Below are 17,116 nucleotides of genomic sequence, written 5' to 3'. Positions count from 1 at the left end.
AAAAGAAGAAGTAAAACTCTCACTGTTTGCAGATGACATGATCCTCTACATAGAAAACCCTAAAGACTCTACCAGAAAATTACTAGAGCTAATCAATGAATAGAGTAAAGTTGCAGGATATAAAATTAACACACAGAAATCCCTTGCATTCCTATATACTAACAATGAAAAAACAGAAAGAGAAATTAAGGAAACAATACCATTCACCATTGCAACAAAAAGAATAAAATACTTAGGAGTATATCCACCTAAAGAAACAAAGGACCTATACATAGAAAACTATAAAACACTGATGAAAGAAATCAAAGAGGACACAAACAGATGGAGAAACATACCGTGTTCATGGATTGGAAGAATTAATATTGTCAAAATGGCTATTCTACCCAAAGCAGTCTATACATTCAATGCAATCCCTATCAAGCTACCAACGGTATTTTTCACAGAAGTAGACCAAAGAATTTCACAATTTGTATGGAAATACAAAAAACCTCTAATAGCCAAAGTAATCTTGAGAAAGAAGAATGGAGCTGGAGGAATCAACCTGCCTGACTTCAGACTCTACTACAAAGCCACAGTCATCAAGACAGTATGGTACTGGCACAAAGACAGAAATATAGATCAATGGGACAGAATAGAAAGCCCAGAGATAAATCCACAAACCTATGGACACCTTATCTTTGACAAAGGAGGCAAGGATATACAATGGAAAAAAGACAACCTCTTTAACAAGTGGTGCTGGGAAAACTGGTCAACCACTTGTAAAAGAAGGAAACTAGAACACTTTCTAACACCATACACAAAAATAAATTCAAAATGGATTAAAGATCTAAATGTCAGACCAGAAACTATAAAACTCCTAGAGGAGAACATAGGCAAAACACTCTCCGACATAAATCAAAGCAAGATCCTCTATGACCCACCTCCCAGAATATTGGAAATAAAAGCAAAACTAAACAAATGGGACCTAATGAAACTTAAAAGCTTTTGCACTACAAAGGAAACTGTAAGTAAGGTGAAAAGACAGCCCTCAGATTGGGAGAAAATAATAGCAAATGAAGAAACAGACAAAGGATTAATCTCAAAAATATACAAGCAACTCCTGCAGCTCAATTCCAGAAAAATAAATGACCCAATCAAAAAATGGGCCAAAGAACTAAACAGACATTTCCCCAAAGAAGACATACAGATGGCTAACAAACACATGAAAAGATGCTCAACATCACTCATTATTAGAGAAATGCAAATCAAAACCACAATGAGGTACCGTTACACTCCAGTCAGGATGGCTGCTATCCAAAAGTCTACAAGCAATAAATGCTGGAGAGGGTGTGGAGAAAAGGGAACCCTCTTACACTGTTGGTGGGAATGCAAACTAGTACAGCCGCTATGGAAAACAGTGTGGAGATTTCTTAAAAAACTGGAAATAGAATTGCCATATGACCCAGCAATCCCACTTCTGGGCATACACACTGAGGAAACCAGATCTGAAAGAGACACGTGCACCCCAATGTTCATCGCAGCACTGTTTATAATAGCCAGGACATGGAAGCAACCTAGATGCCCATCAGCAGATGAATGGATAAGGAAGCCGTGGTACATATACACCATGGAATATTACTCAGCCATTAAAAAGAATTCATTTGAACCAGTCCTAATGAGATGGATGAAGCTGGAGCCCATTATACAGAGTGAAGTAAGCCAGAAAGATAAAGAACATTAAAGCATACTGACACATGTATATGGAATTTAGAAAGGTGATAACGATAACCTTATATGCAGAACAGAAAAAGAGACACAGAAATACAGAACAGACTTTTGAACTTTGTGGGAGAATGTGAGGGTGGGATATTTCAAAAGAACAGCATGTATGCTATCTATGGTGAAACAGATCACCAGCCCAGGTGGGATGCATGAGACAAGTGCTTGGGCCTGGTTCACTGGGAAGACCCAGAGGAATCGGGTGGAGAGGGAGGTGGGAGGGGGGATTGGGATTGGGAATACATGTAAATCCATGGCTGATTCATATCAATATATGACAAAACCCACTGGAGAAAAAAAATAAGGAAAAAAAAAAAAAAGCTTACCCAGAAGATTTTATCCCACTTATCTTTACTTCATTAATTTATGAAAATATCATGATACCAAGTTAATTTTCCTGTTGGGAAATTTTAATACAGATAACATGTGCTTATTAACTTTCAGTAAACCTAGATGCAATAAAAGTATATTATAAAGTTGATGACTCAAAAGACATATTAATATTAATTAAACCATCAATTTAAATTTATTTTTATTCATTAAAATTTAGTCTTATATCCTCCTTAAAAAATTGGGCTAGTTGAAGTTATTTTAGAAATATTTTATTTGTATGTGCTTACTTTTAAGTCATTTACAATTAATTTTTATAACACCATCTGAAAGTAGGAATATATATTGTATTTATAATGTACACACAGATGTGTATTGATCGTAATGGACACAGAGATCTCATATCTGTTTCTGCCTGAGTTTAAAAAGTCCTCTTTTTCCTTCTTGCTTTCAGTTTTAGGTCTCACTAACTGAACCAAGGTTGCATTTTCAGGTGACGTAGACTGTGTTTGCATTTCAAAGATATGATGGAAGTTAAAATGTCAGATTTTTCCTAGGAGTTTTTTTGTTCTCTCAAAGTCAGAATTTTGAAAAGATGTTTTATTAAGCCACCTTTCTCTACAGTTTTGGAATGTCAAAATAGTTTCATCCTGTCCATTTAAGAGTTAAGATACATGATTGCATGCATTGGCTTCATTTTAAATGTACATAAAGCCAGTTGGGTTTAACTGAGTGACTGACTATCCATCAGGGAACTGTTCAGCCTTTGAGGTGAAGTTTCTCTTTATCAGTTTGGTAGCCTGATTCAGATATGACCAGATCAGATATGAATTTTCTTAGTGCAGTGTGATAAATAGAATATGTGCTGCTTCTAAGTTTAGCTCCCCAAGGAGTTACTCTTGGATCTGTTTGACTCTGACATGTCTCAGTTTCTGGCTCCAGCATAAGCTGCTATGGGTGCTTGGGCCACTAGTTTATCAGTATTATTGTACCCCACCCCAGTGAGCAGAATTTACTTAATGATTGTAGCAGGATCTCTTGCAGAACTGATGCACCAACATTTCTACTAGGTTCTTGGTTATCTGACAACACTTTATGGCCAAAATGAGCAAGTGCCCATTTTTGTCAGAGATGGGTAGGCTTGGCCTTTCATTTTACTAGAAAAGGGTTTGTTCAGATCATATATACATAATCTTTTCAATTTAAACCAAAATTTAAAAAGGTAAGCTAAGCCAGTTCACTCCAAAGCTCTCCCTAGGTCTCTGCTTTTGAAATGTAGCAGTACAATATATCTTAGGCATCCAACTAACAAGTAAAGCAGTTCAAGTAAAATCTAGGTGTCATCCAAAGCAGTGATGTCCAGATAGCAGGTGAAATCACCAAAGAACCTGAGGAATACCAGTAAGTGGGTTGGGCCCAAACGGCCATGCTAGTACCAAGCACTGGTTCAGGGTAGACTCCAAGTATCCTCTGGTGAGTATTCTGATATTCTGCTGACTGTACAAAAAAAAAAAAAAGTCAAAAAATTCAGTTAATAATCAAGTTAAGAAGGAAAAAGGAAATTTATTCCAGTCAACTAAGGATTATAACCCAGCAGAGAAACTCTCAGATAGTTTTGAGAAGTGTCCCACCTATCAGAAGTTGAAGACACAGTCACATAGATTTTTGAGACAAAGGATCATATAAAAGAAGGACATACGGATATTTCACATAAAGTTCACCAGGAACAAATAGTGCAGCTAAGCACATCCAAGGACTTCCCCAGTGGCTCAACAGTAAAGAATCTGCCTGAAATGCAAGAGCCGCAGGAGACACAGGTTCAATCCCTGGGTTGGGAAGATCCCCTGGAGGAAGGCATGGCAACTCACTCCAGTATTCTTGCCTGGAGAATCCCATAGACAGAGGAGCCAGGTGGGCCACAGTCCATAGGGCTGCAAAGAGTTGGACACAACAGAAGTGACTTAGCACACACACACACAAGCACATACTAAGTGAGCAGCAAGTCAGAAAAAACCCTGGCAAAGCTGGGGAAGAGCACTATTTTTATAAATAATTACCTTGCTAGTGTCAGACAAAAAGGGGGAAAACTGATGTCTAAGGATGACCAAGATACTCCCCTCTTTGAAGAGCTCAGGTTAATGTATAGTGCAGATACAGATTGCACATTAGGAAGAAAATTTTAATTTTTCTTCTCCTGTCTTAAATACAAATTTTATTTCATCAGTTTGAGAAACAATAGAATGTCAAGTAGCACTAATGGAAGAAAAAAATAAATCTATATTTAAAGTGGAGAAGAAAAGACTAAAATAGGACAAAAGTTGAAAGAAATAAAGAAAAATTGAAAACAAGAAAGAAGGAGGAATTTAAGAGAGAAAAAAAAAAAATTGGCATGTCCAGAATCTTTGCAGTATTGTCTGATTGTAATTTATTTCTGACTAAAGAAAGCATTCCTGCTGAGGTTCTTTTCTGTACCAGGACTTTTATGGAAATATTCTCATTATCATTTTTAGACATTCTTAATTCCTAAATGACCACTGACCATAATGATTTGACATTCATCTGATGGCTCAACTCTGAAACTCACTAGTAAAAATTTAATAAACAAGATAAAAAATAATACTCAGAATCAAATTATAAGGTTTGTGCAACCTCCTGTTAAGTACAGATACTTTACACTTCTTGGAATAATAGTAAAATGTGTTATTTTGTGTGACTGTCCTGAGAATGTTGTGAGATCATGGTTTATTTGTAAACTCTAAGAGTGAATGTAAACCAATCAGAATTTTCAGCTTAGTCAAACATTGTTATATGAATAAAGCCAGAAACAGAGCTACTTAAAAGTGGAGGAAAGACTTCCACTCTTGTACCTTCCACAGTCCCTGGGAAGAAATGTGGTAGTTAGGCAAGTTTTGCTTTGTCTATTACATTTCTTGGTATATTATATAAATAACATTTGAATATATAATAGTGTCAAAAAAATGAAAAAATCATGACCAAATGAAAATAAAACAGCATTCATGGCTTATTTTCAGTACTTGAATTCAAATATTCTATTTTCCACAGAAATATTTATGTTGTAATACATTAATAAATAGAAAACACAACTTGAATGAGTTCATAAAGTTGTTACATGCTTACGACAGAAAACCAGTAGTTGTAAGTAAATTACCCTTCCAAGTGGTCCTAAGTCCTAAGCGGTCCTAAGTCTTAAGTTCTAGGTTTAAGGTTGCCTTCTGATCCCTCAGGGAATAAATGCTATCTCTCATTAGAATCCTCGGTCATTTCTCTTAGTTAATTCCTACCACAATTATATAACTGTAACCTCATGTGAAAAGTAAGATCATTAAACTTAAACCAATGGCAGAGGCTGAAGGTAAAGCTTAAAACAGCAGTCATACACAGATTGTACAACTACTTAAGCACCTTGGTCATGAAGCAGGCAGCTATTCTCGAATAAAAGTGTTTTTTGATAACAGATACCAATGACTCTCCTTTCCTTACACATTTAAAGAAACACATGCAAAATGGAAGAGAAAAATGGACTGCATCACACCATGGTTATTGGGATATTCTCTTTTTATTCCATGTCTGATTGCCAAGTCTAATGAATGGGAAGAAAAGTCTCTATTAATTTTGATACATTTGAAGGGTATATTATTCAAGTGCTTTTCTTCTTCTGACCTTAGGAAGATGTTGCAATATTGTCATCTGCATCTATGAAAGAAACTTGCATCAGTTGTTGAGAAAACTGCAAAGTGTGTTAGCTGCTTGACACACAGATATGTTCTAAAGGCTTTACACCTGTCTGCTATATAACTGAAACACTAAATATAAAATTCTTCTGTACTGTAGACAACTAGACAACAGCAGCATTTCATTTCACTTTCCACCTCTTCTAAGCTCTCCTTAATATCAATCTTATTTCTACCTGTTAATATTATAAGAAGGGAAATCTATATGATGTATTTTCAGTTATTCTGATGAGCTATGCCTCACTCAGGATCAAGCCATATAAAAAGTTAAGTAAAGATGAATGTTACCATATCTGAATGAACTAATTACTAGTATAATCTTTATTTTTACAAGTAAGAATCAGCATGACTGAGAAATTAACCAATGCTACCATCGTAACAGAATTTTTGCTCATGGGATTCACTGATGATCAGGTGCTACAAGGACTCTATGTTCCATTCTTCTTCCTGAGTTACCTGACAGCACTGATGGGGAACCTCCTCATTATTATTCTCACCACCACTGACCGGCGTCTCCAGTCGCCCATGTATTTCTTCCTAAAGAATTTGTCCTTGATTGATATCTGCTACATCTCTGTCACTGTGCCCAAATCCATCATAAACTCTCTGACCAAAAGCCATTCCATCTCTTTCCTTGGATGTGCCTCACAAATTTTTCTTTTCATTTTTTTGGCTGGCACAGAGTATGCCCTCCTTATAGTGATGTCTTATGACCGCTATGTTGCCATCTGCCATCCTCTGTACTATGAGACAATCATGAATAGAGGCACCTGTCTGCAGATGGTGACAGCATCATGGGCTAGTGGGTGTGTCTATGGATCCATTCATGTTGCAGGTACATTCTCTGTACCTTTCTGTGGGCCTTACATAGTACATCAGTTCTTCTGTGACATTCCTTCAGTGCTCACACTTGCTTGTTCAGGAGAGCAAATTCTAGAATATGCATTTGTCATTGCTAGCTTTACTTTTGCTTTTGTATGCTTTCTTTTCCTGATTGCCTCTTATGTTTACATTTTTTCAACTGTCCTGAGGATTCCATCTGCACAAGGCAGGTTCAAAACTTTTTCTACCTGTATACCACACCTCACTGTAGTGATATTGTTTCTCTTTTCTGGTATCGCCAATTATTTAGGGACTAATTCTAAGTCTGCATCATCACTGAATCTCTTCATGTCTGTATTATACTCTGTATTACCTCCCAGCCTGAACCCTGTCATCTATAGTCTGAGGAACAAGGATATGAAGGCAGCCTTAGGCAAAATACTGGGTGGTAAATTGTTGCTAAATATATAAGTACCCTGCTGACTTTAATTGTATGGTACATACATTAAATAAAGTAAGTGAAATCATTTACTGAGAGCTAGATCTTAATAGATACCATATTTGCCATCTTTCCTGCCATAGCTATACCAAATTTACATATTCTGCAATCAATTTATATCCGATGATTTTTATATTTTTTTTGTGAAGTTGAGGACTATCTAGGAAGCACAATATGTATTGAATGTATTCCACCATTAATTTCATATCAAAAGATTCTGTTTGGGTTATTCTGATGGTTTCATTTCTTTTGTTAATATCATCACAATTTCTTTACATTTATATTATTTCTCCAAAATTTACACACCATATTTTGTTTCCTAGCATTGGATTTTACAATTTTATCCTAGAAGTTATGAAGAAATGTAATTTTATTTTTATCAAAATGCTTTTTTTTTCTGTTACAAACTTAGAGTAAAAAAGAATTTTTAAAAACTTCTGTTTAAAATATATTCATTAAAAATAGAAAATTATTAAGTAGCAATAATCAAGAATCAGTCACAAAGAAGAATCTTATGGATTGTAATAGCAAATAATGCATCACTTACTACACATTTCTGGTTAAAATGAAACTTTAGCAAAAACAGTTTAATTTTTTTTTTTCCAGCCAGCCATGAGAAAGTTTATGTTTTATTTTATCATCCTATTTTTGTTTAACTTATATATTTTTAATTCTCTAACTATCATTTACTATTTTTATAGATGTCTTTTCTTAAGGTATTTATATGTATATATATTTAATTTATTTATTTATTTTAATTGGAGGATAATTACAATATTGTGATGATTTTTGCCATATATATCACGAATCGGCCACAGGTATACGTGTCCCTCCCATCCTGAACCCTTCTCCCACCTCTCCCCCCACCCTATCCCTCTGGGTTTTCCCAGAGCATTGACTTTGTGTGCCCTGCTTCATGCATCAAACTCACAGTGATCATCTAGTTTACATATGGTAATGCACATGTTTCAGTGCTATTCTCTGAAATGATTCCACCCTCACCTTCTCCCACTGAGTCCAAAAGTCAGTTCTTTATGTCTGTGTCTCCTTTGTCGTCTGTACTGTCTTTCTAAATTTCATATATATGCATTAATATACAGTATTTGTCTTTCTCTTTCTGAGAAATAGGCTCCAGGTTCATCCACCTCATTAGAACTGACTCAAATGCGTTCCTTTTTTTGGCTGAGTAATATTCCACTGTGTCTCTGTACCACACTTCCTTACCTATTCATCTAGGTTGCTTCCCTCTTCTAGCTATTGTAAATAGTGCTGCAATGAACTTTGGGGTACATATGTCTCTTTCAATTATGGTTTCCTCGGGGTCTATGCAGAGCAGTGGGATTGTTGGGTCATATGGCAGTTCTAGTCCCTAGTTTTTTAAGGAATCTCCGTAGTGGCTGTACCAGTTTGCTTTCCCAACAGTGTAAAACAAAAGGGGAGCACAAATATAAATACTAAACTTAAAATTCAGTATTTATATTTGTGCTCCCCTTTTCTCTCCATCCATTCTTATCTCATTCTCTTACTTCTTTTTTTTTATTAGCTCTATTTTATCCTTTTCTTCTCATTTTTATAGTCTCTCTTTATGTTTTTAATGTTTTTCTTTCTACTTCAAACTTATTAGAAAGAGCTGAATTTTGCTTACCTTAGTCAATTGAAATGAGATATGAAAAACGGCTTGTATTTCATGTTGTATATATATCTTCCCCCAAACCCAAAACCCATTTAATGGTTTACATTCTTTTAAATTTCTCTTTTTGTTTATGTCAAATAGATTTCTCCTTTTTAAAAATAGTTTCTCTTTTAACAAATTAAGTATATTGATGAGTATACGCTGTGAAATAAAATATAATTTTTACTGAGATTACATGTTGAAGAAAATCAACATTATGTTTGCAATACTGTATTATAAAAATTTATGCATGAAATGTAATAATAGATGGTGGCCTTTTCAAAGATAAGAGCATTATCTTTCTTTCTGCTTCTGCCACTGCTGTCCAATAGCCCATAATACAAAATGCATATGTAATTCCAGATTTTCTTCCAGCCTCTTAGAAAAAATAAACAAGTAAATTTAGCATTTCAAATTAATTTTTAAACAACTATATGTAGAATATTATCATTCCAATGTAGAATGAAGGCAAATTATATATTAAATATTGTTTGTATTTTCATATTTAGCCTTTAAAATTCTGTGTGTATTTACATTTATAGTACATGTCAATTCAGTATCAAGTGCTTTGTAGCCTCATGTGTGTTGTGCCGGCTGTATTAGGAAGCACAGTTCTAGACCCCAGGATAAATCTCAGTTACTATTCCATAAATACTTATTTTGTTGTAACTTACTTGATTATGTAGAAATAATGCCAATTATTTTTATTAGAATGTAACTTATAATGTCATGTATATGAATTGAGTTATGCATGTGTAAATGTTGACTCATGCTTTAAAATGCATATTATTCTGAGCTACATTGAAACATAAACTGAAAGTCTTTCAATGTTGTCAGTAATAATTTTCTGATGTATGACAGATTTCTCTAGATTTTCCTCTCCAGAGCTACTCTAAATTTAAAACCTAGTCTGATGTTTCATATGATGGTGTCATAATGCTCTATGTATCTATCCAGTAAGGGGTTGCCTTTATATATAATAATACTGTCAAAAACATTAACATTTATATAAATCATAAAGCTTTGCTCATAACTAGCTGTAAAAAGTTTGATTAAAATAATCAAAGTGTTTGTGAATATATGTGCATATATGTGTGTTGGATATAAGAGTCATATACGGAAATATGTTGCATTTCTTTAACAATAAAGTATCAGAAAGAGAATTTAAAAAAAATCCCATTTAAAATTGGATCATAAAAAGCAAAAACAAATTAGGAATAAACCTAGTAAGGAAGGTGAAAGATATACACTAAAACTATAAAACATTGTTAAATAAAATAAAAAATGATTCAAAGAAACCAAAAGATATTCCACGCACTTGGATTAGAATAAGTCTTGCTAAAATGGCCATACTACCCATAGCAATCAACAAATTTAATATGATCTCTATCATGTGTCCCTGTTTATCCCCCTTGTGAAATAACAATTTGACAATTAGTTTACAACTATGTGTTCAAATGGAGATAGAGAGCCATCATCAGGAGAAATAACCTGGCTTGAATCAAGTGGTATCAGTTTACATGTTTGAGTAATATAAACGCAAAAAAAAAAAAAAAGCATAGTTAATTTCATGATATGCTCTTTATCCTAAGAAATAAGTGATAAAAATTCAGAGTCATAATGCCAATTGACTTGACAAGGTGTCATGCTCTGAAGAGTTCTAATATAAGCAAACTTGACAGACATACTTTTACTGATTTATTCACTTTGTATTTCATGTTTATAAGAACATTAATCTTAAAAAAAACAATTTGTATTATTGTAGTTTATAGATTCTCATAGCTACACATTTTCATTTTGTATCTTGAAATCTGTGTTAGTCTGGCAATCTATTTCTTGTAGGCCTCCAGAAAAACCTTCTCATCTTTGTCAATAGCTTCAGTGGTACAATAGGTCATCTTCTCCAGGGAATAGAACATAGTGCCATTCAGCTACACATCTTCCTCAGATCCACATGGGTAATTTTAATCTAACTAGAGAGAGATACAGGGTAACATGAAGAGGCAAATAAGAAAATATATCTTCATGATCTCTCGATATATTTTCAATGTTAACTTGTTAGCCATCTTCTGGGCATTCTCTTTGGTAAGAAAAACTAATGAATGGAACCAATATTTCACTTTAAGGAGATTATATAGCATGGTCAGAGAATGTACATTCATGAACATAGTACATCAAGTTTTATACATGATAATAGTAATGGTAAAAATCAAAGTAAATCAAAGTTATTTAAGCACAAACACATTAAACTTTATGTTACCTGGATGCAGGGAAGATATTTTAATTATAAATCTTTACTTTCAGTTGAGTAATAAAAATAAAACAAACATGAAAACAGTAAAAAAAAAATTTGAGTGTATAACACTTGATCCACTTATTGATTTAAGAATTTTAATACATAAAAATTAATACATATAAATTTTCAAGTCCTAGGTTAAACTGAAGGGATATAGAGTTAAATAAGTTATTTCCTCAGGAAGAGCAAGTATAGGGAATGATTATTAGAAACATAGTATTATTAGTAGTTAAGTATGATCACATATGGAGAAGGCAATGGCACCCCACTCCAGTACTCTTGCCTGGAGAATCCCATGGATGGATGAGCCTGGTGGGCTGCCATCTGTGTGGTTGCACAGAGTTGGACACGACTGAAGCGACTTAGCAGCAGTAGCACACCAGGCCTCCCTGTCCATCACCAACTCCCCGAGTCCACCCACACCCATGTCCATTGAGTCGGTGATGCCATCCAACCATCTCATCCTCTGTCGTCCCCTTCTCTTCCTGCCCTCAATCTTTCCCAGCATCATGGTCTTTCAAAGGAGTCAGTTCTTCACATCAGGTGGCCAAAGTATTGGAGTTTCAGCTACAGCATCAGTCCATCCAATGAACACCCAGGACTGATTTCCTTTAGGATGGACTGGTTGGATCTCCTTGCAGTCCAAGGGACTCCACAGTTCAAAAGCATCAATTCTTCGTGCTCAGCTTTCTTTATAGTCTTACTCTCACATCCATACATGACTATTGGAAAAACCATAGCCTTAACTAGATGGACCTTTGCTGACAAAGTAATGTCTCTGCTTTTTAATATGCTGTCTAGGTTGGTCATAACTTTCTTTCCAAGGAGTAAGCATCTTTTAATCTCATGGCTGCAATCACCATCTGCAGTGATTTTAAGCTGATTCTTCAAATCATTTGACCCTTTTAGTTGTTTTGTCAGTCTTTTCCTTGTATTTTTTAGAGATATTTTATATATGCTGTATATGAGTTCACTTGCCAGTTGAACTCATATACGTTTATTTAAAGGCTACTTTTTGTGGCCTTTTTCATGACTCTTTTAAATAATATTTTCTGGTTAATTTTTGATAAATTTTGATCAGTTTAAGCAGTTCTGAAATTTAATAAATTTCTCTTTCCTAATCTGTTTCTTTTGTCTGATTATTCTTGCACATATAACTTATTGTCATGATTTAGATAACTATTAGACTTAATTTTCTTAAAAATATTTTTTTTATTTTTTCACTGCATTTTCAATCAATATCTTAAGTTGGTCTGAGCAATTAATGTTTTCATTATCGTTGTTGTTCAATCACCCAGTTGTGTCACTCTTTGTGACACCATGGACTGCAGCATACCAAGCCTCCCTGTCCCTCACCATCTCCCAAAGTCCACCCAAGTTCAAGTCCATTGCGTCAGTGATGCCATCCAGCCGTCTCAACATCTGATGCCCCCTTATCTTTCTGCCCTCAATCTTTCCCAGCATTAGGGTCTTTTCCAATGAGTTGACAGTTCTCATCAGATGACCAAAATACTGGAGCTTCAGCTTCAGCACCAGTCCTTCCAATGAGTATTCAGGGTTAATTTCCCTTAAGATTGACTGATTTGACCTCCTCGCTGTCCAAGGGACTTTTAGGAGTCTTCTCCAGCACCACAATTCAAAGGCATCAATTCTTTGGCATTCTACTTTCTTTACGATCCAGCTCTCACAATGATAATGACCACTGGGAAGAACATAGCCTTGACTATATAGACCTTGGTTGGCAGAGTAATGCCTCTGCTTTTCAACACACTGTCTAGGTTTGTTATAGTTTTCCTGCCAAGAAGTAATCGTCTTCTGATTTCATGGCTTCAGTCACAATCCACAGTGATCTTACAGCCTAGGAAGAGGAAATCTGTCACTACTCCCACGTTTTCCCTCTTTATTTGCCATGAAGTAATGGGACCAGATGCCATGATCTTGTTGTTTTAATATCTACTTTTAAGCTGGCTTTTTCACTCTCCACCTTCACCCTCATCAAGAGGCTCTTTAGTTCCTCTTGCTTTCTGCCATTAGAGTGATATCATCAGCATATCTGAGGTTGTTGGTGTTTCTTCTGCCTATCTTGATTCCAGCTTGTAACTTATCTATCCTGGCATTTCTCATGATGCACTCAGCACATAGGTTAAACAAACGGGTGACAGCTGACAGCCCTCCCGTACTCCTTTCTCAATCTTGAACCAATCAGTTGTTCCACACAAGGTTCTCACTGTTGCTTCTTGACCTGCATACAGGTTTCTCAGGAGACAGGTAAGATGGTCTGGTTTTCTCATTTCTTTAAGAGCTTTCCGCAGTTTGTTATGATCCACACAGTCAGAGGCTTTAGCATAGTTGATAAAACAGAGGTAGATGTTTTTCTGGAATTCCCTAGCTTTCTCTATGATCCAGTGAATGTTGGCAATTTGATCTCTGGTTCCTCTGCCTTTTCTAAACCCAGCTTGGACATCTGGAAGTTCTTGGTTCACATAATGCTGAAGCCTGGGGTGCAAGATTTTAAGCATGACCTTACTAGCAGGAGAGATGAGTGCAATCGCCTGATGGTTACCACATTCTTTAGTACTGTCCTCCTTGGGAACTGGGATGAGGATTAACCTTTTCCAGTCCTATGGTCTTTGCTGGGTCTTCCAGATTTGCTGACATGTTGAATGCAATGACTTAATGACATCATCCTTTAGGGTTTTGAATAGTTCTACTAGAATTCCATCACATCCACTAGTGTTATTAACAGCAATGCTTCCTAAGGCCCACTTGACCTCACACTTCAGAATGTCTGGCTCTGGGTGACTAATCACACCATTGTAGTAACCCAGTTCATTAAGATCTTTTTTGTACAGTTCTTCTGTGTATTGTTTCCATCTCTTCTTGATCTCTTCAGTGTCAACTAGGTCTCTACTGTTTCTGTCCTTCATTGTGCCTATCTTTGGGTGAAATGTTCCCTTGATATTTCCAATTTTCTGAAGAGATCTCTAGTCTCTCCCCTTGTGTTGTTTTATTCTCCTTTTATGCACTGTTCGATGAAGAAAGGCTTCTTGTCTCTCTGTGTTATTCTTTGGAACTCTGTGTTTAGTTCATTGTACCTTTCCCTTTCTCCCTTCCTTTGACTTCTCCTCTTTCTTCAGCTGTTCGTGAAGCCTCCTCAGATAACCACTTTGTCTTTTTGCTTTTGTTTTTCTTTGGCATGGTTTTGTTTGCTGCTTTCTGTGCTATATTACGGACCTCCGTCCACAGTTCTTCAGGCACACTGTTAATTAGATCTACTCCTTTGAATCTATTTATTACCTCTACTGCATATGCATAGGAGATTTGATTTAAGCAGTACCTGGCTGGCCTAGTGGTTTTCCCTGCTTTCTTTAGTTTAAGTCTGAATTTTACTATCAGAAGGTGAAGATCTGAGCCACAGTCAGCCCCAGGTCTTGTTTTTGCTGACTACGTACAACTTCTCCATCTTTGGCTACAGAAAATGTAATCAATTTGATTTTGGTCTTGACCATTTGGTGATGTCCATGTGTAAAGCCATCACTTGTGTTGTTGAAAATTGGTATCTGCTATGAGCAGTGCATTCTCTTGACAGAATTCAGTTAGGCTTCACCCTGCTTCATTTTGTTCTCCAAGGCCAAACTTGCCTGTTACTTCAGGTCTCTCTTAACTTCCTACTTTTACATTCCAGTCCCCAATGATGACTGTAACATCCTTTTCTGGTGTTAGTTCTAGAAGGTCTACTAGGTCTTCATAGAACTGATCAGCTTCAGCTTCTTCAGCATCAGTGGTACGGGCATAGACTTGGATTACTATGTTGAATGGCTTGCCTTGGAAACAGACTAAGATCTTTTTGTATTTTTGAGGTTGCACCAAAATACTGCATTTTGTACTCTTTTGTTGAATATGAGGGAAAGAGAGTTCCAGAAAAACATCTATTTCTGCTCTATGCTCTATGCCAAAGTGTTTGTGTGGATCACAATAAATTGTGGAAATTTCTGAAAAAGATGGGAATACCAGACCACCTGAGAAATCTGTATGCAGGTCAAGAAGCAACAGTTAGAAATGAACATGGAACAATAGACTGGCTCCAAATTGGGAAAGGAGTATGTCAAGGCTGTATATTGTCACCCTGCTTATTTAACTTATATGCAGAGTACATCATGTGAAATGCTGGGCTGGATGAAACACAAGCTGAAATCAACATTGCCAGGAGAAAGATCAATAATCTCAGATATGCAGATGATACCACCCTTATGGCAGAAAGTGAAGAAGAACTAAAGAGTCTCTTGATGAAAGTGAAAGAGGAGAGTGAAATAGTTGGCTTAAAATTCAACATTCAGAAAACTAAGATCATAGCATCCAGTCCCATCACTCCATGGCAAATAGATGGGGAAACAGTGGAACAGTGAGAGACTTTATTTGCGGGGGGGGTGGGGGGGGGCGGGGGGAGGTGCAAAATCACTGCAGATGGTGACTGCACCCATGAAATTAAAAGATGCTTGCTCCTTGGAAGAAAAGCTATGATCAACCTAGACAGAATATTAAAAAGCAGAGACATTATTTTGCCAACAAAGATCCACTAGTCAAAGCTATAGTTTTTCCAGTAGTCATGTCTGGATGTGAGAGTTAGACTATAAAGAAAGCTGAGTGCTGAAGAATTGATGTTTTTGAACTATAGTGTTGGAGAAGACTCTTGACAGTCCCTTGGACTGCAAGGAGATCAAACCAGTCAATCCTAAAGGAAATCAGTCCTGAATTTTATATATATATATATATATATATATATATACCCACACACATATATCATTGGAAGGACTGACGCTGAAGCTGAATCTCCAATACTTTGGCCACTTGATGCAAAAGACTGACTCATTGGGAAAGACCCTGATTCTGGGAAAGACTGAAGGCAGGAGGAGAAGGGGATGACAGAGGATGGCATCACTGACTCGACGGGCCTGAGTTTGAGCAAGCTCCCAGAGTTGGAGATGGACAGAGAAGCCTGGTGTGCTGCAGTCCATGGGGTTGCAAAGAGTCGGACACAACTGAGTGACTGAAGCAAACTGTATTTTTAATCAATGTCTTAGTTGGTCTGAGCAATTAATGCTTTACAAAAATTAAAATTTGCTTCTTGATTTTATCAATTATCTTCTGTGCCTTAAATTTAACTTTGAAAAACTGATAGCTTTATAGTAGTGAAAATTGCAATTCATGAACATGGTATGTTCTTCCATTTAAGTGAGTTTTCACTTTAGCCAGTAGATCTTGCTGATAGTTTGTATATTCTGCAATTTAATTTTATATTTTGATGCATTTCTAGTGGAATATATAAAATAAATCTCAAAGTTTGTGGCAGTATATAAAGGTGCAACTGAATTTTGTTGTTCTTATATCCAGAATTCTTACTAACTTGCTAGCTTTTTTAAACCAGAAATCTCTTTATATATTATTTTTCATGACCATAACTTCCAGTATATTTTTGAGTAATTGTGATAAAAGTAGACATGATTTTTAGCCATCTTGATTTCAATTCAATGTGTTTAACTTTTTGTTGTTATCTAGAGTACAAGAAAAAAATCTCTTTTAGTTTTCTAGGAAATCCATCCCCTTCTCAAATGCTACTTTTTGGAACATGATTCTTTATGGAGTCAATCTTAGCATTTTTTATTCTTGATTAATATCTTGATTTTCTATAATATGTTTAAAAATTTTGATGCACATATACTTTTGCAAAAATTCAAATTTGAAAGTAATGTATTAATAATGTATTATTTTATTTAATGTTTTAGAATATATGTCTCTTAGTAAAATTGGCTTGTCACCTCCTTCTATTGTCTTTATATGGTTTGGCATAAAGCTACATGTGAATATTTAAAACATGTTGAATTATGTTTTTATTCCCTGTTCTCTTAGACTTTGTATACATTAAAACATTTATATTTCTTCATTCAGTATAATTCAATTTTGCAAATATTTATGTTATGTGTCTTCTT

The 17,116-nt window shown here is 35.6% G+C and overlaps 1 protein-coding gene across 1 annotated transcript; it reads left to right on the top strand.

Annotated features, from left to right (window-relative positions):
• The first annotated feature begins 6,185 nt into the window (after positions 1-6,185).
• Positions 6,186-7,133, top strand: LOC133062833 (olfactory receptor 14A16-like). The gene has a single exon (XM_061152201.1). The coding sequence runs from the start codon at positions 6,186-6,188 to the stop codon at positions 7,131-7,133; it is 948 nt and encodes a 315-aa protein (XP_061008184.1).
• The last annotated feature ends 9,983 nt before the right edge of the window (positions 7,134-17,116 follow it).

Source organism: Dama dama, chromosome 9 (assembly GCF_033118175.1).
Source record: "Dama dama isolate Ldn47 chromosome 9, ASM3311817v1, whole genome shotgun sequence".
Classification (NCBI taxonomy): Eukaryota; Metazoa; Chordata; class Mammalia; order Artiodactyla; family Cervidae; genus Dama; species Dama dama.
The sequence above is the reverse complement of the archived record's forward strand: the minus strand, read 5'-3'. Positions and strand labels throughout refer to the sequence as shown.

What these genes read in the sequence shown, in the direction of transcription:
- LOC133062833 (XM_061152201.1), top strand. Translation starts at nt 6,186, where the DNA reads ATGACTGAGAAATTAACCAATGCTACCATCGTAACAGAATTTTTGCTC.